Raw genomic sequence first — 21808 nt, forward strand, 5'->3', positions numbered from 1 at the left:
TATGGTGGCTTTTGAAAGGGGGAAGGGTCTGCTTCAAAGGCTTGGGAGGCTTAGGTTATTGGATACTGTGTGTGTGGTGGGGGGAGGTCATATGTTTAGTTTAATGCAGCGTTCTGAAGTGCATAGCACTGCATCAGATTTGACCACATGGGACCATCAAATTACAGTGATTTATAGTCCTGCATTAGCATATACTGTTGAGTTCTGTTGAGTGGCGCCACAATAAAAAAAGGCAGAGGCTCATTCCAGATGAGTGACAGAGCAATGGTTCAGCAAAACATACATTAAATTGCTTTATCATACCCAATATAAAACTAAATGTATATTTAATAGAACATCTCTGAAAATGAGTCCAGATGTCAGATGTTATTCAGTGGCAGATGATAAAGAGAGTACTTTTGCAACATACAATATATAAAGCTACTACTCTTTAAAGGTGGAGTCAGCGATTCTGGAGAAATCCAGTGTTAACACACAGCCTAGGCTTTGTAAATGGGCATGTTGCTAGCTACGGTGGCCCCCTTTGTGTACATTACATACCTTTTGTTTGAATACCAGTTAACAGGGTCTAGGTTGTGTGTTAACAACAGATATGTTTTTACACACAGCATGGTACAGTCAGCGGAGGACATATTCAGTGAATTTGAAAAAAAGTGATTTTGACAACAAACATTCTCCAAAGTCACTGACTCCAACTTTAAATGGCTCTTGTATGCCGTTTGCAACCAGATAGTGTTGATAATGTGTCAACAACTTGCAGGAATGGATCCTTCCTATCCTACGTAATAAACACATTAACAGCTCGACGTGCTGTTATGTCGAAGTGACTCAATTTCAATTTCCAGTCGCCGCAGCCAAATCACAGGATTGCTCTAGTCTTTTGTCTTAGCAGCTTGGGTCCTATAGATGAACAGTGCTTGCATATGTTAACATATCACTTTTGGATTAGGCTCTTGGCAGGGTTTTCACTTGAGGATCCTCAACCCCTTTGATGCATGAAGGGACCCAGGGAATTAGAACAGTCAGCGGGAGAACGCATGAATCACAGCACAACAAGAAATCCTTTCTCAGTGGAAACATCTCATACTTAATGTGTCATAACAATCCAATCCCAGTTACTCTGTGCCCCTATGATGTTATTGTCTCAAAGCAAATATTGATATGGACTCGTGTGAACAAGAATGTTACGCATGACGTCGTTGCCCCTAGTCAACATCTAAAATGGATCGTTGTATTGTCTTTGTGAGATTTCCATCATTTACCATTTCTCTAGTTCTATTCTGGTATAGTAAGGATTAACATATTATACATTCACATATGGAAATCATGAAAAAAATTAAAGGGCATCTCCTAAACAGTTTATTTTCATTCATCCATTTTCATAGAGATGCATGTGAAATGATAATACTAAACTCCATTCCTCCTCTAATACAAGAAGTGCAGCTTAGAGTGCTTTATTAGAATGAAATGGATTGCATTTAGTGGTCCAAATGAAAAGTAGATATAAAATGGAGATGGAAACGTGGATAGAATGGTAAAACTAATGAAGAATAACATAAGATGGAAAATAAAAACCCACATTATGAGGATTGATTCGTTTGTCAAACTAGGCGACATCCGTCAATGAAAAAGAAATCAACTCTTTTGTCCCCGAAAAAATGCTTTAATTATAAATGCCAAAAAGAATAAACAATAACATTACATTCACTGAGTGCTTCACATGAAAAAAGACTTAGGATGAACATGAAAAAGATGGTTGGAATTCCATTATTAATTTGAAGTAAAAAAAAAACAGGTGGTAATAATCGTCGAAAAAAGGATCAAAGAAATATGGTTTTACTTCAGTGGTGTGAATGTCAGAATTAACAAGCGAAAACTCAGAAAGATGTAAAAAAAATATATATATGAAAAAATGATTGATTAAGATGGGAATGTGTTAAACGGAGATCTGATTGAATGTGACTGCGGTAAAAAATTGCTATCAAAATTGCTATCACTCGTAAAAATTTGGGAAAAGTTGACCTACTGTGTCTGCTCCTGATCTCTTTATTATATCAACCCCTGTATTATAATTCCTCAATATCCCTTCAGCGACATATTTGGTCAGATGTATGACTTAACGTGACTTTGTAGGGATTTCTAATCGTCAGTCCAACAGTAAAAAATGTTCCCTACATGTTTTTGGTAATCAGAAGTATAATCATATGCTCAAACTTCATCTTTTTTAGCTTTGTTTTTGTTGTTTTGATCATATGAATTTCTGGTATGATTCTTATATGATATTGGTCATAAAGGGACTGTCAGTCCATGAGTCATGTCCACAGGCTCTCAAGATACCAGGAAGAAGATTTGTTATTTTTGTATTTAAAAAGGACGCAAACCCCTCACAGCACTGCGCTTTTATTGAAAACTCAAGACTAAATATGAATTGTATTAATTGTATAAGACTTAACATTAAACTGCTTGTAGAGGTGTAGTATTTTTCTGCATTAGGTTCTTCATTCATAACATTGTTTATTTCTATGAATTGTTAAGATGCACTGTCACATGGATGCACAAATATTCTCTTGCCCTGGTTTCCTTTAAGTTATTCCCTGTGACTTTAGACCAGGGGCCTTCCTACTTCACTTAAAGATGAAGTAAGCGGTTTATTTATGTTAATATAAGTGTTAAATCGCTCTTTATTCATACAGTGATCACTTACATAATGTGCGCGTTTCATAAAGCCGAACTCTCAGTCAGCTTCTCTGCATGTTATCGGCAAACAAACTTATTGGAGGATCCCGAAATTTTTATCCAATCACAAGAGAGAACGCTACAAACCGACACCCGTCTCACTCATGGTCTCACTGCCGGTGTTGGTGGTGGTGCCAAAGTGATTTGCGCTTGGGGAATGGTATTTTTGACATTTGTCTGACGGATAAAAACCACCATCAGATATGAGGAAGAGAAGGTCAGTGTCCCTTCTATCAAATAGGGATGGTTTGGCATCCTGTTTGATGACTTCCTCCGCTCGCTGTGGTCCAGTGTGGAGAGCCAAGACACAAGATATATTGGAAGGCAGTGCGGGGGATGTGACTGAATAAACTTGGATGGGAATATATTTAACCTCAGTGTTATTTTGTTCCAATTGCTGTTAAAGGTGAAGTGAAGTTTATTTATGTTAATATAAAATATATTTTAATATAAGTGTTAAATCGCTCTTTATTCATACAGTGATCACTTACATAATGTGCGCGTTTCATAAAGCCGATCTCTCAGCTGCTCTGCATGTAATCGGCAAATAAACTTTTCGGGGGATCCCAAAATGAATATCCAATCACAAGAGAGAACGCTACAAACCGAAACCCATCTCACTCACGGTCTCACTGCCGCTGCACGCCAGAGCGACAGATGGGTGAATGTTTATGCGACTACAATGGCGGAGCAGGTAAAAATCCTTCCCAATGTCTGTTTTGATGGTTTTTATCATGTTTTATCACACTTATGGATCTGAGATGATGCTAGATAACTCGCTGCTTGAAGACCGCAGTGCATTAATGTGGTGACGTAGGGAGGAGCGAGGGGACTGCTAACTGCAGTAACTGACAGGAAGTTAGCTAAAAGAACCATTCCGCTTACTGAACCTTTAACATAAACACACATACACATACCGCCATGTGCCAGCGCTCGTCACATCTTTGTGTGTTTGCTCAGCTTCACTTAAGAGTGTCTGAGAGCATTGTCATAGCTAGCATGCTCGCACGCACGCACACACACACACACACACACACACACACACACACACACACACACACACACACACAACAACAACAACAACAACAACACAAATGTGACATGTCAGTTCTCTGATCCCCTGTGACTAGCTGCTGCTGACGGAAACTTAATGTGCCTCCAAAGCTGGCCAACTTCAATATATACAGACACACACACACAAACACATGCACAGGCTCAACATTCTGAGCATGAGTAAGCCTGTCTCTTTTGCTTTCTTGCATTTTCTCTCATGCACGCACACACACACACACACACACACACACACACACACACACACACACACACACACACACACACACACACACACACACATCTGCATGCATTAGCAACATATGATGAGGGAACGCTGACTCCACATACAGTATGGCAGTGGAAAGGAGTAGATGAGCAGCACTGTGTGTGTCAAATGCGGGTGTTTCAAATGATATTCCCCGAGGAGCTCTATTGCATGCAGAGCCAAAACATCTGCATTGTGGGAGTGTGTCACTCACTGTAGAAAGACAGAAAACACACACACACACACACACACACACACACACACACACACACACACACACAGGCTATCCTAGTGCGTGGAGGATACCACTGACTCCCCAGCACTTCTGCAAATGTCTCTGTAAGCCTATTAGCATGAAAAAGTTGCTAATTCCTACTATTGGAATCAGGACAGTCCACATCACATTGATGTGTGTATTTTCATGTTTATTTTCGAGACTAGGAAAATGTGTCTATCACTGACTAAAATTGTGAGGCATGCTGTAAGTGGGTATTAATTCATAATCCAGATGATTTAGCTTTCACAGCAGTGCCACAGCTTACCTGACGTTCACTTTGGTAGTATGAGGCTCAGTCACTGCCAGCTGTCTGCAGAGTTTTCTCTTTGCCTTTTATGCTCAGCTGAAATTAGCAGAGCCAACCGATTTGAGGGATGTCTGTTTCTGCATTGGTCTCGGTCTCTTTCTGGGGTCTGTAGTCTTTCAGGTTAGTTGCTGCTCCATTAACTGTGTGAAATCTTTAATTGTTATCTCATGGATAGTTCATTATATATACGATTATGTGCGGAAAACATTGTTGTCTGTTTCCAAAAACGTCAAGAGTCTATTAAGGTCTCCATGCATGATGTTTGATAATTGACTGTTCGCTGTGCCTTACTGCTTGTTCGCTGTGTTTTACTTTGCATTGTGGGAACATTTTGTACCATTTGGCTGTATGTGCCATATGTTGTTCTCATAAGGCAATTGCAATGCATGTATTAAATGGTCTTAAAGGTCATAATGCCTCTTAAATAGTGTTGTCTTATAATATAGCCACATATGAAGAGACATTCCCTGTGCTATCTCTAGCAAAAATATGCACCCATCACATACTGAGTTGTTATGGACATACACAGTGTGCTAAAACAGACGCACACATCCACTGTGCATCGATCGCCGTGGAAAGTGCTGGGATTACAGTGTCAGTTTAAGGACAGATTTAGCAGTGCAGGGAGAATCCTACTTCTTGGCAGGAAGCTAATGTTTCACCTTTGACCCTGCTCAACACTGCTGGCATGCTGCCACCGTCCCAGGCTTATTAATAGGTTTCAAGCGTGTCTTGCAATGCCTGTGCTGTCACCAGCAAAGGACAATGAGTAGGGAAGATAACAAAAGAGTGAGTGTGCTTATCCATTTGCTTATTTAAGCCTGGATCACCTCTGTGAGCACACCTCACCTGGCACCTGTGCATACACACACACACACACACACACACACACACACACACACACACAGAACACACACGCGTTTAAAAAAAAAACACTTCCAACCCGTCCCAGGCCGTGGCCATGTTGACTGTGTTAGTATTCGTGGGCAGGAGTGGCTGGCGATCTCTCAGGGAAGTGACAGTCAGAATGGGCCGTCTGGAACACTCTGTCATTCAGCCCGAGTCAGGGCCTGTCCAATTGATCCAGCCCAGCTGTCAAAGCCAATGAGAGACGCTAGACTAAGGAGCAGCAGGGACACAGTGTGCTGCCAGGGCTTATGGATAATGTATAATGTAAGGATGGTGTTTGTGTTATAAGCTACCTGGCAAGAGACAATCTGTGGAATAGCTTTGCAGAGAAAAGCTAGAACAATGGCGCCCTGATTGATGTTAATAGAGTTGTATTCTAACTAATATGGAGGAGGTTTTGAAGTCACAATTAAATCAAAAGTTACTTTATCAAGTAATCTTATAAAAAAAGAAAAATCATCTGGATTTTGAAAAAGCTCCAGGTCATGTAAACAGCAAAGAGTCTCCTCATGTGCAGTGGTTGTGATTGTTTTGAGCCAGCTATATTGTCATGGTCTGTCTTTGTCTTGTCTTGTTTTGGTGTTACCCGGGTTTCCTGTTTTATTTTGGTACGTCTGTCTTGTTCCTCCCCATGTCCTGTCAAGCTTCCCTCTTGTTTGATTACTGCTCCCTTCCCTAATGTGTTTCACCTGTCCCTCGTTGTCTACCCTGTCTTGTGTGTGTGTGTGTATATAACTCCCAGTGTTTCTTTGTTCCCTGTCCGAGCATTGTACCTGTTGGTGAGTCTGTCCCTGTATGTTCCTGTGTTCCATGTGCCTTTTTGCGTTTCTGGAGTTTTTGTGTTTTTTGGACAATAAATTACCCTCACTTGAAACTTTCTGCATTTGGGTCCTGCTTGCCTGTCTGCCTGTCGTCACCGTAACATATATCACGCTACAAACATGTTCACTCAGATGGGAAGTTATTGAAGCATTAAGCCATGGAAATGACATTCCCCTGACACGTTAACTTCCCAGGCACTTTGGTTTAGTTGTATTGAATTACAGATAACCAGCTTAGAATTTTAAAGTCATAACAAACGTGTTATAATAACTACTATCTATTCAGTCATGTAAGTATTGGATTTCCATTAGTGTCCATACCAATATGACCATTCCTAGAGCCTGACCACAAACCCAGCAAAGAGTCCACTGAGTAATGTTTTGTGTATATTGGGTTGCACCTCCTGTTTGTCTGGAAAAGATATGTACAGGTAATGTGAGATGCATTATTGGCCATTCTGGCTAAACAAAAGCTACACTCACTTATTGTGCTGATCAGCAAAGTATCGCAGCACATATGCACCACAGCAATGACTGATGGGAGCATCTTCCACATGGCTTCTGTAACAGTGTATGGTTGGAGTTGGTGCCAAATCAGTAGTTATGCCCAGGTGGAGATAATTGCGTGATATAGATTTGCCAAGCTGCTTCATCCACTAGCCTGGGGTTATTGATGAGGTTCCCCTATATTGGGTATTCTTTGTTCCTGTGTGGAGAGACTGCTCTGTCTGTTTGGATAGCCATTCAGTTGGCTCTATGTGGTTTAGTATAGAGGCGCTTTTTATTTTCGGCAGCCATTGTCTGATGATGTATGAGCTGCTGTTTGGGCTCGGTCCATCTTTCGCACCGTGCTTTATACAGCCATGTGATGTTGCGCAGTGAACTTGGCCAGATATTCACTGTGGACGTCTGAAATTACAATGGTTTGTAACCATGGAACCATTTTGGAGACAGGTGCTGGATAGTAATATATGTTTACTCTTTGAGCTCACATGGATTAGAAATGTATTCAAAATACTGCAAATGTGTCTCTTAAACTTTTAAGAGAGTAGTTTTCCGATATTTATTCAATACCCCAACAAAACAGAGTGCATTTAAGCATTGTAATACTTCAGGGTCATCCACCCATTAGGGGCTGTGCTGCTGTCATTTTAACCTGTACTTTTTATTTTATTTAAATGTTTTACTTCTTTTCATTCGCTTTTAAATGTCTTCTAATGTGTTTTATGTATTTTAATCTTGCCCCTGTAAAGCACTTTGAATGGCCTTGTGTTTGAATTGTGCTATATAAATAAACTTGCCTTGCCTTGCCTTGACAGGTATAACCAATTATTGATAACATGAGAATATGATATGATGTGTGGATATATACTGTATGTTACTCTTAAATGGAATGCTTAGTCTACACTCATATAGTGCTTAACTTGCACATTTCAGCATTTACCTAAACTTAATTAGCATGCTTTGTAGAGGAGCAATTCAGCTCTATTACACTAAGCGATGTTAAGCATATTAAGGAAAACCAGATGCCCGTTCCTGGTTGTAGCGATAGTGTCAGGAAGACAAAAAATTGTCCTATTCAAATTTTCAGACAAATCAGCTTTAGTATTTCTTAACAATCACTGAGTTTGCATTATTAAAAAAAATGTTTAATAAGCTGCAAAAGCTTGAAGCCCAAGAGATAGCTTAGATGAACACCATATTTAGAATTGAACTAGAACACAAGTGTATGTTCAATAGTTCCAGCCTTTCTGATTTCTTACCATCCCTACATATGCTAATGTTGGTGTATGTTCTGTAAACTTTGTAGAAATTGTAGTTTTGTCCGCCATGTGTCTGCATTACGGTCTGCCCTTCAGAACTCAAAAGGCATCAATCTAGACAAAGGCTGGCTGTGGATGTTTTATATTTGGGAGATTCATGACTCTGTTGTCACAATCAACATGTCTATCTGGGACAATTGAGCATAAAGTCGTATATGACCTTTTCTTAGATCTGCAGTTAATCTCAACTCACATGCAACTGTTTTTTTTTTATTGATTTCAGTTAACAGCAATTGGAACGAAATAACACTGAGGTTAAATATATTCCCATCCAAGTTTATTCAGTCACATCCCCCGCACTGCCTTCCAATATATCTTGTGTCTTGGCTCTCCACACTGGACCACAGTGAGCGGAGGAAGTCATCAAACAGGATGCCAAACCATCCCTATTTGATAGAAGGGACACTGACCTTCTCTTCCTCATATCTGATGGTGGTTTTTATCCGTCAGACAAATGTCAAAAATACCATTCCCCAAGCGCAAATCACTTTGGCACCACCACCACCGCCAACTTTTCCTCCCCTCTCCATGCTTCCCCCATGGACTGTGAATAGCTGAGTTTGAACTGAGGCGTCTGCAATACCCCAGCTATCACTCACATCACGATATAGGAGAGAACTCGTATGGTGGGAGTATAATAGGAGAGTGCCTCTGACATGGGACCTCATTATATTTTCATGAAAACTGAAAGCCATGTAGATGATGTAGATGTGCAGTGTTATTGTATGTAGTGTGTGAATGTGTACCTACTAGATTTGTGAATACCTTATTTATTCAATTTAACATTTGAAAACACTGACACCGAACAATAATACAAGTGTGTCTGAGCCGTAAAGCTATCTGACACTTTTTTTTTGCAGCGAACAATACTGGCTGACAACTCCCATAAAAAAACTTCTTAGTTTGTCCGAAATATTAGTAAAAATTCTGCCTCAGAGCAACACAGACTTTTTAATTTGTGGACATTTTTCACCAATATTGCCTTTCCAGCATTAGTATTGCTAGTGCAGTATGTGACAGTTTGTATTCCTTATGCATAGTACAGTAGTATGGCTACGCATACATTACACCCAGATGGCCTAGGGACCAATGAATAGGGTCATGACGGAGTTAGAAGAGAATAAAATGGAGACAAATTGTGTAAGCTTGTTATGAAATCAGGTCGCTAGCATAACGATGAGTGGAGGGTGTTGTGGAATGGAAAATGAGTTCCCTAAAGGCATGGACGTGGAGATGACTGACTAATGCATTTGCACACAAGAAGTGCTGCTGTCATTCTGGGGCTCACAACTCAAGGAAAGTCTTGGATGAATGTAGGTTTATGGGGATGAGATGATTGCTTTTGTGCACGTTCATTTACTGAATTGTGTAGAAGAGTAGTTATAAAGGTGGGGTTTGGGGACTCTGTGCGGTCCTTTGATTTCCTATAGCTTCCAGAGTAAGCGATTCTGAAGAACACTTGTTGTCAAAATCAGTGACTATGTCTTCACGATCCGCTACCTGTCCGTACTGTGTGTGTGTGTGTGCTGAAAAAATAAAAGCCGGTGTCAATACACAGCCTAGGCTCTGTAAACTGAGTTCAGCATTCACACAGTACGCAAAAGTAGCAGATCATGAGGAGATATTCACTGTTTTTGACAAAGTGATCTTGATGGCAAGCCTCCACCTTTGAACTTCTAGCGCTCTACTGTGTATGAAGTTGTTATGTAGTAATGTGCAGGTGTTTTAAGGTGTTTTCTGCATCACACAATTCCTTAATACTACATATCTATTCTTATTGTGTGTAAGTTTGTGCTTGCATATGTGGGGTACGAATATGTGGACAGGTGCAGGTGTGTGTTTTTCACAGCGTGGCCAAGCTAAATTACCCGCAGATGTGTGTGTGTTCCTCCCTGGGAAACTGTGTACTACATGGACATTAGAGAAAAGGGGGTTCTGGTTGGGTGGAGGCCGGGACAAAGACAAGAAGAGAGAGGGATATAGATTATAATTGAGCCAGGAGTCTATTGTTCCAGCATGGCAGACAAGTGCCACAGTCTTAGACAGAGGCTAAGTAGGAGCAAGTTGGCCCACAGTCAGATTTGGGGAGCCGGGGTGCTTAATCATCCCAGGCCCGGTGCTAGAGTTGACAGGTGAGTTATGAGCGGGGCGCTACAGGTAGTAGCCCCAGTCTTCCCACTGCTCACTATGACCTTCGCTCCAGCCATAAATAATTCAGGGACCATAAAATACTGATTTAGGATAACTGGGCCCGGCCCTATCTTGGTCTGGGTTAATTGTGGCTTGGTTTTTGACTTGGAAGGTAATACAGGACTGAATGCACATATTTGCTATATATATATACTTGTGTACAGAATTGTAATACTACAGTAAAATCTCAGAACAGGCCACTTTTCTTAGTATTGTGCCAGTTCAGACTTGGCCCTGTCTCAGTCCAAGCCACTATTTGATTTTGAGCAGACATTTTCCTGGCTGTCTAAAGCCATTGTTACATCAGTCTCTAAAGGGATGTAGCACATCCAATCATGCCAGGCTGCATTAACTGCTGTGTATGCGCTCTCTCAGGAAAGCTCTTTTCCTGTATTTACTTCTGCCTTCCACATCCTGATGTAGTCTTGGTTGACATTCAGATCCGATCTCGGGTATATGCTGACGCAAGTGGCAACAAGAGATGGATAGTGTGAGGAATGTAAGTCACATATATGATGTCGCTTGGGTCTCTGTCGGTGTGACACTTTAGCTATTGCTACACTCGGGAACAAAGTTACTCTGGTACAAAATGATTCATTTCTCTTATGTATTCACAGGGCACACATTAGAACACAGGAGGATATAGTCACATACATTGGGGTAGTAAATTGTAATACTCAAATAAATTACAACATGACAACTCAAATTAGTCTGACATACAGGACTGTATATATTTTCATGCACATTTTCAAGTTTTGCATTGCCGTATTAAACATTACTTTTAAAAGCAGTTATAAGTGGTTTTCCATTGATAGTATGAGAAAGCTAGAATTAAAACCATTTAAAACACATAGCATTTGAATCATTTATTCAAGAATGATTTGTATTGCATATCATCTGCATCAATATGAACCAAATTGATCCCTTTAGAAATGCTAATGACATGCTGAGTCAAGACATGGATGTCGATGTAACACCTTGGTTGGACATGATGTATTGAGTCTCTTAAGGGTTAACATCTGTGGTAGTTCTATTCCAGCCCTGTAATGACATTATGCCAAAGGAAGCCTCCAATCAACCTTTAGACCTCGTGTGCTTTACTCTGAGACATTTCTCTGAGTACATTATTGTCAGGTAAAAGAAAGCTGTTATAAGCAATCAGCAATTATTTCATCATCCAATTTCTATTAGAGAGGAGTTATTTTAATTAAAATATTCATTATGTTAGTTCATTAATTTCCCCACAGGTGCCAAGGATCCTCCGGAGAATTCAAAATCAATTCTGCTCCCATATAATTTAATATGAGAGTGAGTGCTGCTGAGTTACGTTTCCATCTGATTTGATCCTCTGCTAGGGGTAGATTCATTGACAGTTTGAGAAATAAACAGAAAATATGTATTAGCTGGTCGATGGTTGGTTAGGTGAGATATAACTCTAAAATCTGTAATGTCTGCATACATGAATCTATACATTCCATGATTGCCTTGCAGTGAGTAGAGACTGCGGTTTCCAAAATTGGCATTATCCTTAACTCCTAACTGACTGTTGCACATCATTTCGCCGCATTTGCCGCATATTGCAGCTCAAGTCCTCTGCCTGCCCTCCAGCTGTATACAGTAACTGTCAAGCCTGACACTTCTCACAGTTGACGTATGCAGTATGCTATCTATCATTGCCACGACATTGCATATCCCCCTTCGGTGTTGACACATGTGACTGACAGTCTCACCCATTAATGCCATGCTATCACCTAGCTTGTTATCACCCTATCTGCAGTACACACAGATAGTGTTAAAATAGTGTGCGGCGTTGAGCACAGTCAAGTCTCTGGAGTAGTGAACAGCAGTAGGATCATTTCCCTACTTAGTTCATTGGATAGGCTTCATGAATAGTATACCTGCTGAGTGAGTAATCAAGAGATCACCTGGCTCTTCAAGCTCAAAAGGCATCGTGATGGATGTGAAATGTTGGAAAGACATCGTAGGACAAAGTGTTGGCCCACACCATCGATCACTCAGGCAGAGCAGATGACACAGTTCTCTCTCTTTCTCTCTCTCTCTCTCTCTCTCTCTCTCTCTCTCTCTCTCTCTTCCGGCGAGAGCGAGTTTTATCAGTGCTGCCCAGAATATTTAACAGGGAAGAAGAGAGCGCACCCATGGGATCTCATTTGCACAGGTGTCCATCTGCTAGAAGTTGTCTAGGATAATCTCCACATCATGTCACATTTGCATCAGGGCTTCGTGAAAATTGGTACACTTACTGTATAAGCAGGGAGCACACACAGCACTGGCCAGTTCGACGGGCTAAGGGATTGTTTGCCCACACTGTGACGAAGACCAGTGTGTTGTGTACTAATCCGTGAGGCAGTTAATGCTGCGCAATTATGTAAGGATTTAACATGTTTGTAATTGTTTGTTGATTCAGCTCATTTTGTGTAACCAGCTTTAGTTGGAAAATTAGCAATGAGATTTTCCTAAACACTGCCAATTTGTTTGGTCTTTTAACCAGAAGGGATTTGCTGCAGTCAGGGCCTGAGTACTTGTCAGATGTAACAGTCTTATTATTAGCCAGTTTGGTAAAGAAGAAGTGCTCTTATTGGATTCATTGATCATCGAGGACCCTTTCTTTTGTTCCCTCTTTCAAAATAGCACACCTTTCACAGTGAATCAATGTCTTCATCGATTGACATGTTCTGTTAAGAATTACTCAAGCAGCAGATCCAATCTCAAAATGGCTGTTCCATTAATGATCCAAACAGGATAGCTGTAAATGCTTTCGCTGCTGCAGCTTTTCCGCTCCTGTGGCAATGGCGCATGGAGCTGTCCCTGGCAGGAGTAGAACTGATCGGAATCACTACAAAGGGCTCAACCCAGATTGGTTTAGTATTAACCAGGCAAGCGTTAACAATTGAAGGGCACACCAATTCCACTGAGGGTATACTACAATACAAGGCAGTGAAATGAAAATGTTTATTCCATCATGGATGAATATTCACCAGTGCCTGTGAGCAAAGCAAGCATGTCCTCTCCTGTTGCAACATTACAAGTAATCTTGCATTTTACGCCCCCTCTCCCTTGCATTATAAATTCCCTTCAGTATATATATGACCTGAGCAGTTACAGTACATCAAATTGGTGCAAGTCATTTTCTGCTAGCTCTGCTCAGCACAAGAAAACAAAAGGCTAAATCACTCTTCAAGCACTCTTGACATTCAGAGCCTTCGTTCCATATTACCACCTTTGTCCCTGCCACATGTACACACACACACGTGTATACTGAAATATATACATATTCACACACTTTGAGTTTCACGTTAATAGTTAAGAGGGTTAGGTTGATCGTGCATTACTAATATTAACACTTGAACGGAGGAGAAAACATTGCAGGAACCTGTAAAGGTCCAGATGGAAGGTAATGTTGGAGGTGGTGATTGAACATTCAGCATTTAAGGAAAGTGTTCTCCTATAATAAAAGACAAGTTGTGATAAGGAATAATTGCCCTCCAAAGGGGAATTTTCTTTTCTATCTCTGCTGCATTAAGTGATTTACATATAATCTAATGAATGAGCCTTGTGTAGATTTTGATTTGGCAAGACTAAAATGTGCTCACAACTAATTTGTTCCTCCGACTGATTCAATTATTCTTTGTATTTTCGCAGGAACTCCACATACTGTATGAAAGTGTCCATGTCTCTAACAGTGGCGGAGAATGACACGGACCTCTGCTTCAACTCCAAAATGAGGTTATTCGAGAAGGCAGAACTAAGCAAAAGCAAAGACATCACCTGCCAGGGAATTGAGGATTACATGCAACCAGGTGTGGAGCCTGAGATTGTGTGGTACAAGGTAAGCTACACACTTTTTTAGTTTAAGGGCCACTGATGTATACTTATTTTAAAATGAAAAAGCAACCATGCATATTATAAGAAATGGAACTTTTCAATAAAATAAACAAGAAGCTGAATCACGGGAAGTGTATTTGATATTCATATCTCAATGGTTTCAGAAACTCCTGAAAGTAAAAGCATATATATTTCCGATCTATATAAATATCTTCCTAGGTTATAAACTATTTTGAAATTGTTTCTCCTGCTCCTAATGGAGAGTTGTGAAGTTGTATGTAACTGACCCAGTCCTATGCCCGAAAGGCCACTTCGACAGAGCTGTAAGTCGAAGCTCGGGGGGGCCAATACATCAAATGTTAAAGTGTACTGGATTAGTTGGCCACATTTCTTCTGCAGAATCAAATTAAAATAGCAGATAATGACTGTGGGCTTCACACCCTCCAGTTACTGGCTCTCCCTTTGTCCGTAGGGGCTGATTGAATTATGGGATGCCTGTCTTGGACCACAGTTCCAAACCAAACCCACAGTGTCCTAGTTTTTGTGGCCCAAAATCGGAAAGGCCTTGGCTGCTTGTTGCTGTAATTCATTCCATATTTAATTTCATACTTCTATGTAATGCTTAATAACTTCACCTGTTTACATTTAGATCTATGGTTAATGGCCTTAATTGAAAAAGACATGTGTACTCGGTAAATGTATAATAGGGGAAGGTGGGGTGATTTGTGCATTTTGGAAGTTGCAAAACCCCTTGTTTCTAGAAAACCGTGGAAGAAATTGGAAATGTGACCACATATTTAAGAAGAGCCATCCATTTGACTCATCCTGTAAAGAAGGGAGACACAAGGAATAAGATATAAGCACATTTAAGCTAAACAAACTGTGTTTTGCCTTTCAAAGTAAAATTTCCATGATCAAGGTTTTTTGATTATTGTGTCTGAACAATTATAGACACGTTTGAAAACATTTGACACATGTTTTAGTGCTTTGGTATGCTACACTTTGAGTCTATATAGTTAGCACAATGTCAACCCTAAATTGCTGCATCATGCCTATTATCCAAAATTCTGGGGATGGGGTGATTTGTGCGCAAGGGCCTGGGTGAGTTATAAGTAAGTAAGTAAGTAAAATGTATTTATAAAAGCACATTTATGACAGTTTGCACTGTCCAAAGTGCTGTACATAGTGCATTCAGTAGGTAAACAATGAAGGTAAAATAACAATAACCAAAATAAAAGACGTAAAGCCCATACATCCACATAAACACAGATAGTAGTGCAGAGGTAAGTAAGTAGTGCAGAGGTTAATGGGGAGGAAACACCAGGGTGTACATATGGGTTTTGAGCCTTGATTTAAAGGCAGAAATGTAGGGGGAATCACATTTGTCAGGTGGCAGTTGGTTCCACAAGCACGGAGCAACTAGTGCAAAGCACATTTCTGAGAGTTGTGCCAGTGGCATGGCTGTATACGCTGGTCACCAAAAGAAAGTGATTGTCTACAGTAGCTCAGAAGAGAGTGACATCTCAATTCCACTTAACGACACCACTTATGAGAGTTCAGATGGCCAGAAAGATGATGATGGTGACTTTTTCATTGTGACACAATGACGCACAAATCACCCCACGTAGTGGGGTGATTTGTGCGACAAGACAACTTTTTTTCCGAAAGCTATATTTCTTAAACAGTTTATTCCAGATCCAAAGTTTTTATTGCCAGGGATGCACAACACCCTGAAATATATGTACATATTTGAGTTGGAGACATAACTGTCAAGGCCTCACTTTAAAATCACTTTGAGTAAAAAGTTGCACAAATCACCCCACCTTCCCCTATAGGACATTGAGTACACTATTTCTTTTTTAAAAAGGAAGTTGAATTGTGTTTATTTTAAAATGAAACCTATTAAAATGTACACAAATAACATGTTTTAGCCATTTACAGTTGCTGTTGGTAAGTTCAATCTTAGCCTATTTCTTATGTAGAGATATGTGTATGCTGATCAGTAGACGCAGATGGCATGCCAGTGTATGCGACAGTTTGCTTCCACTGTTACCTCTTCATGGTTCAGTGCTGTGCAAGTGGGTGGTGGCAGCAACATCAATTGTGTACCCATCAACAACCGAAGAGAAAGCAAAGTTTTACTACTGACGCCCACAGTAATTATTATATTACCCCCTGCAATCCCTTCCAGGCTGATTAAAGCACTAAAGCCTTGTACTTGACCTCCTAGGATTTGTAGGTAAGGATACTTAGAAGTATTAATTATGTTTTTTTTATATATATTTGTATTTCATTTTCTCGATTACCAACTCAGCACTGCTAGGGTTGCAGCTGAAGGAATAAGGTTAAGAATACCTGAATCAGAATTCATCTGAGCAGCACATTATTATAATAGAATAAACAATTGCAATCATAGTCTGATTAGTCTAGCAGTGACCATTTACACACAAACAGTCAGGCATTTTTTCCAATTATAGCTAGATTGGGAAACTCCAGGTAGATAATAGTCCACTAATGGTTGATAGTGAAGCCAGCTAAAGAAGAGAGCTCCTAGGTGTGTTGAACAAGTGCAATGTGAAATGGTTGACATGTTTGAATTGACAATTGATCAAAATGAAATTACATTTGACAATATATTTCCACTTGCAAAAATCTATGCCAAAGACTGAATCACATATGCAAGTGCCCAGTCCTCAAGGCTGTTAAAACTAATGTCGGCAATCTGGCATAATTTGAGAAAGTTTGTCTATTGATAGGTCTTGCTACTATAATGGTGTGCAAAGTTCTCTATGAGAGTGGATTAAGCCAGTTCCCATTAGCCAGTTCTCATTGTTTATTGCTGATTTTAAGCCCATGGCCCTTTTCTTTTTCATTTTTTCAATAAAGGAATGCAAGCCAAAGCAGTGGAGACAAACCATAGAAAGGAGGAGGGACGTTCTGTCCATCAAAGAAGTACGGGAAGATGACATTGGGAATTACACCTGTGAATTACAGTTTGGAAACTTCGTGGTACGGAGGACGACTGAGCTATCCGTCACAGGTAAAGACAAATTCTACTTCTCTCGTCATTTTTCTCTACAGATTGTGTTTCTTAGACTGCGATCTTGCAAAGTGAGAAATATGCATTCAACTTGGTCTTTTCAAAAGTTGATCCCGGCACCTTCTGCCAAAAAGTTGCTGTCAATAGCGTCTGTCTCTGGCTGTTTTAATTGCTTGGTAGTGGAATTCACACAGGGCCACTTCAGCACTTCTTCTCAACGCTGTTGAAATATTTAAGACATCCTAAAGTGGCTGACAGATCGCCTGCCACTCACACTGTCACCACCAAGGGCGACACAGCAGTCACTGTCGATAGGGAGAACCCAAAAATGTACAACTCAACTATATTATGCACTTACTTCTTTAATGTTATCACATTGTAATTAGTTTGTTCAAGGTCCCGAGTGATATCCATATGCATCCATAACTTTATGATCAATAAACAGCTAAATAAATGCTATTTTATGTTGTATTTTAAAGTGTTCCCTTACCAAACTTTGAACATAGAGAATCATCAGAGAAATAGTAATATCACCAAGGCCAATCATGTGATTTGACACATTTAAAATGATCATACTGTATATTTCAGATCTGATTCATTATATAAAGTACATTTAAAAGCGCAGCACTCGTTCTTTTGATGAAAAGCTATATTGCGGAGAGTTTTAAACGTCAACAGCTCCTCCACGTCAACAACAATGAATCACTTCTGCACAATACAAACAATGATGCAGACTGAAATGATACGGAGAGGTGAGAAGAGGGTTTGGATGGTTAGAGGGGGCTGCTAAGTTGCATTGCAGTTGCGATCGCACATTGTGGCTGTGAGGGTCAGACAAGTGTTTACTGTTAACCGCTACCTGATTACCCGTTTGAGTTCCTTTTCACAATACAGACAGACTCCAGTGACGGCCACAAAAAGTCATCCTGGGGGGAATAGTCTTATTCACTCTTTATCTACTTTGGAGACATTCAGCATTGCAATAGATGATTGATGCAATTGATGTAAAAGCAGCATTGAATACCCCAGAACTTGCATTTAGGATCACATACTTAGCATTACAAAGGTATAGCTCTATGTAATTTTCCGCAAAGAAGGCGGAGAATAGTGGAAACCTAGGCATAATGGCTAAGCACGCCATTTAATTACATTCCTGCTGTGGAAAAGGGCTTTTAAGTACTCCACATGGGGATTTATTTGAATCTAGAATAAGTATTCGTGAACCTTTATGTAATATTACCATCAACCTCCCACTGATAATTCCAATTCTCCACCACTCCTCTCTTTAACAACAGCCTACAGGCCCTTTGTGCAATGGGACAAAAGGTCAGATTCCATTTGATTATAATGAGAACCGCTAAAATCACAATGAGCTCCCTTGCTGGGTAATTGGAAGCAACTTTAATTTATAAATTAAATGTGGGCATTTTATGACTTATTTGTAAGGTACACTGTTTAATGCCTTAGATTAAACTCCAGACAGGGGAAGAAGTGATGAAATAGGTAAACAGCAGAGGAGCAACTGTGGTGTGTCAAATAGGCTGTCTATGTGAATGTAGAAAAGGCATTTCAGCAAAAAATGAGATTAGACCATATCAGGGAAAAGTCTGTTCAAAACGTGAAACTTTGTTTTAATTTAGATGATTATGTCTTGCAAAAGATTTATAATACAGAAAAGTCAACTTTCTGAAAAATATGTTTATTTTAGATTATTTCAACTTTATGTGTAATCAATCTATATGAAAGTTTCACTTATTTTTTAATTACAGAGGAAAACTAGCTTGTCATCGATATTCTATTTGTTTTTGAAGAGGTTGAAAACAATGATGAAACACCTCTCCACATGGAAATGAACCTGCCTTCCTCCTTAAAACTGACAGATGCGTTAACCAGATATTTTTGTTGTGTCCTTTGATACTGAGGTAGCTTGTTACAGTGCTCGTTTCGACAGTCTTTCAGTCTAGCACTTTCAAAACCAATTTCTCTCCAAGTGAACAATGGGTTCTCTTCCTCGATCACACTTGTTTATTTCAGTGCTTTGCTTACTATTGAATATTATTTCACAGCAACTTGACTGGTTTGAAAATGTAAGGAACCATTTTGCTTCCTCAGCTCAAGCACTGCTCTTGAATGATGAGAACCTTCCCCTTGATGTGGGCTTTCTGCTGTGTATTTGTAATGCTAGAGGCAATTTCCTGCAAATGTAGCCCATAAAGAATAACGGAAGTGCTATAAAATGTGAGAGCATTCACCATTCATGGTTCTCACACTCGGTTTTAAAGTTACACAGCAAAGTAAGGACACACTCAAAAACAAATTGTTTGCTAAATGCAATAAAGATGACAAACTGGCCTATCATTTCACTAGACAGATAGCTATGTGAAACGTTATTATAACGTAATTATCCAGATAATATATCCAATAACATTATATCTATACCTAGTGTGAATAAGTAACGCCCTTTTTTCACACATATAAACAGTTATTTCGAATTCAAATGGAGCTGAATAAATTACCGCTCTACCCTATTTCAAGCCATAAATTGCTCCGGATAGTTGGCTTGCACCCTGTGTGGTAGCTGCTGCTATCGGTGTATGAACGTGTGTGTGTGTGTGATATTGGGTGAATGTGTGCAAAACAATGTAAAGCTCTTTGGGTCTGTGTAAAACCAGGGGATATGGCTATATAAGTGGAGTCCATTCACCATTTACTTACCAGCATGATATAGCTAAATCTTACTGTTCTGGCCTGTGTCTTTTCCAATGCTACTTTCTATTCTACAATTTTGAATTAGAATGTATACTAGTCTTTGCAGCAAGGCACTAGGCAGCTGAGTCATCATTCAGAAACCCAACCAGCTTCTCACAAACCAAAAATAATAGTTCCATTATGAGCTTAAGGGTAAACTTCTATTTGCTTTATTTTCAATTGTGGAATCATTGTTTGTTTTTGTGCATCCTGACCTGGCACATCCTACCCATAATATATGCAATACTGTCACCATGATGCATACTGTTAAATCAGAGACATATTGATTCTTAATACTTGAGACTGGTCTATTGTTCTCCTTGCTTGGAACAGTTAAATGGCTTTAGTTTTGCCGAGTGTTTCAATAACTCAAACTATCCATTTAGTATTACTTTTTACAGGGACAACTCATTTGGTTAACACAAAAATGTAACCAAGTCCTCTGGACCCTTGTTAATAAAGTTGACCTCTTTCACCTTAATATGACATTACTGCTTCTTCTCTCAATAGTCTATTCTACTAGGTATACTGTATCTCCTGCCAGCACCATTTCGTGGCCATTACCAACTGCCTCTCCTATTCCTGAGTTGATTCATTAGCATATGAAGGAGGTTGGAATATAATTGCTCCTTTTTAATTGATGGAAGATCATTTATCTGGCCAAGGTGCGGGTGGAGGAGAGAGGAGTGTATTCAGAAAGATATCCAATTTTTTTTCCACCGTGAATTTGATAGACCCTGCAAATCAGCCAGCGCCTGATGAGGTTAATTAATTTTTGCATTCTTCTGTTATGTCATTATCTTTTATATTGTGTCACTTTATTAAAGAACTGAGGCCTGTCGTTATTCTGAGAGACGGCTGTGATCTTCGTCTCTTGCTGTTTGCCTTTCGACTCTGGTTTAGCAAGAAAACTTTCATTCTTGCTAAACCAGAGTCGAAAGGCAAACAGCACGAGATGATTCGTTATAAATGGGTCATTCGCTGTCCTTAAATGCCTTCTTTTGTGTTTGTGATGTAACCGTTGGATTTATATGTGTGCTTGTAAGAAATATACAAGAAAATACTTTGGTCAATCAGATTGTGTGGCTGCTTATTTCATACCCCTGGCAAGGCATTAGGATCCTCACACCCTTACACTGTTTTTCTTTTTGATATATAGTGTATAGTGGATTGTAAATGATTTAGTCACACATGGCATAGTAACATGTAATGCGTGACATTGCATGACTATAATTCTTTCTTTTTTTTAAACAATGCTTCTGATTTACCTTTTTAAGAAACAAAAAAATTATAATCTTATATAAGAGAACTGGTGTAATAATAACTGGGGAACTCGAACGCAAAGAAGGAAGAATGGTCGCATGCTTGACAGTGTACTGTCAGTCACCGTGTATATTCCCTGCAATGAGGAGGTAGCACACTATAAGGAAATGCACTTGAAGCTGAGTGAGGAGCTCTTAAAGCATGCTGGAAGGATTTATTTTAATTAGCCCTGCTGCTTATTTTCCTAAATGAATAACTTAATTATGCTTCTCCCAAGAATTGGAGGGGGCATCCAATGTAAACCTGTATAGGCTTGTCTGTGTTAATCTATTGGATCACCAAAGTAACAGCAGAAATAATGCTAAATATAAATACCAAATCTAAAATGGCAACACATTTCTGTTATTACAGTGAATTTTAGGATTTATGACACCATCTTTTATTTCACCTCCTTTTTCTGCCCCAGCCCCTGTCTGGCTATGTGTTACATCCTACCTCTGTCATACTCTCATACTCCAGCCAAGACCAAATAT

General features: G+C 39.7%; 1 protein-coding gene across 1 annotated transcript in view; it reads left to right on the plus strand.

Annotated features, from left to right (window-relative positions):
• LOC307270018 (interleukin-1 receptor accessory protein-like 1) overlaps positions 1–21808 on the plus strand; it is a gene marked incomplete at both ends in the record, with an annotated part of 209324 nt that overhangs the window by 59411 nt on the left and 128105 nt on the right. Inside the window, 2 exons of the mRNA XM_080053146.1 lie at positions 14042–14228; positions 17111–17264. Of these exons, the coding sequence (XP_079909272.1) occupies positions 14042–14228; positions 17111–17264 (341 nt within the window). The remainder of the gene's footprint in view (positions 1–14041; positions 14229–17110; positions 17265–21808) is intronic.

Source organism: Ammodytes marinus (assembly GCF_949987685.1).
Source record: "Ammodytes marinus genome assembly, chromosome: 24".
Classification (NCBI taxonomy): Eukaryota; Metazoa; Chordata; class Actinopteri; order Uranoscopiformes; family Ammodytidae; genus Ammodytes; species Ammodytes marinus.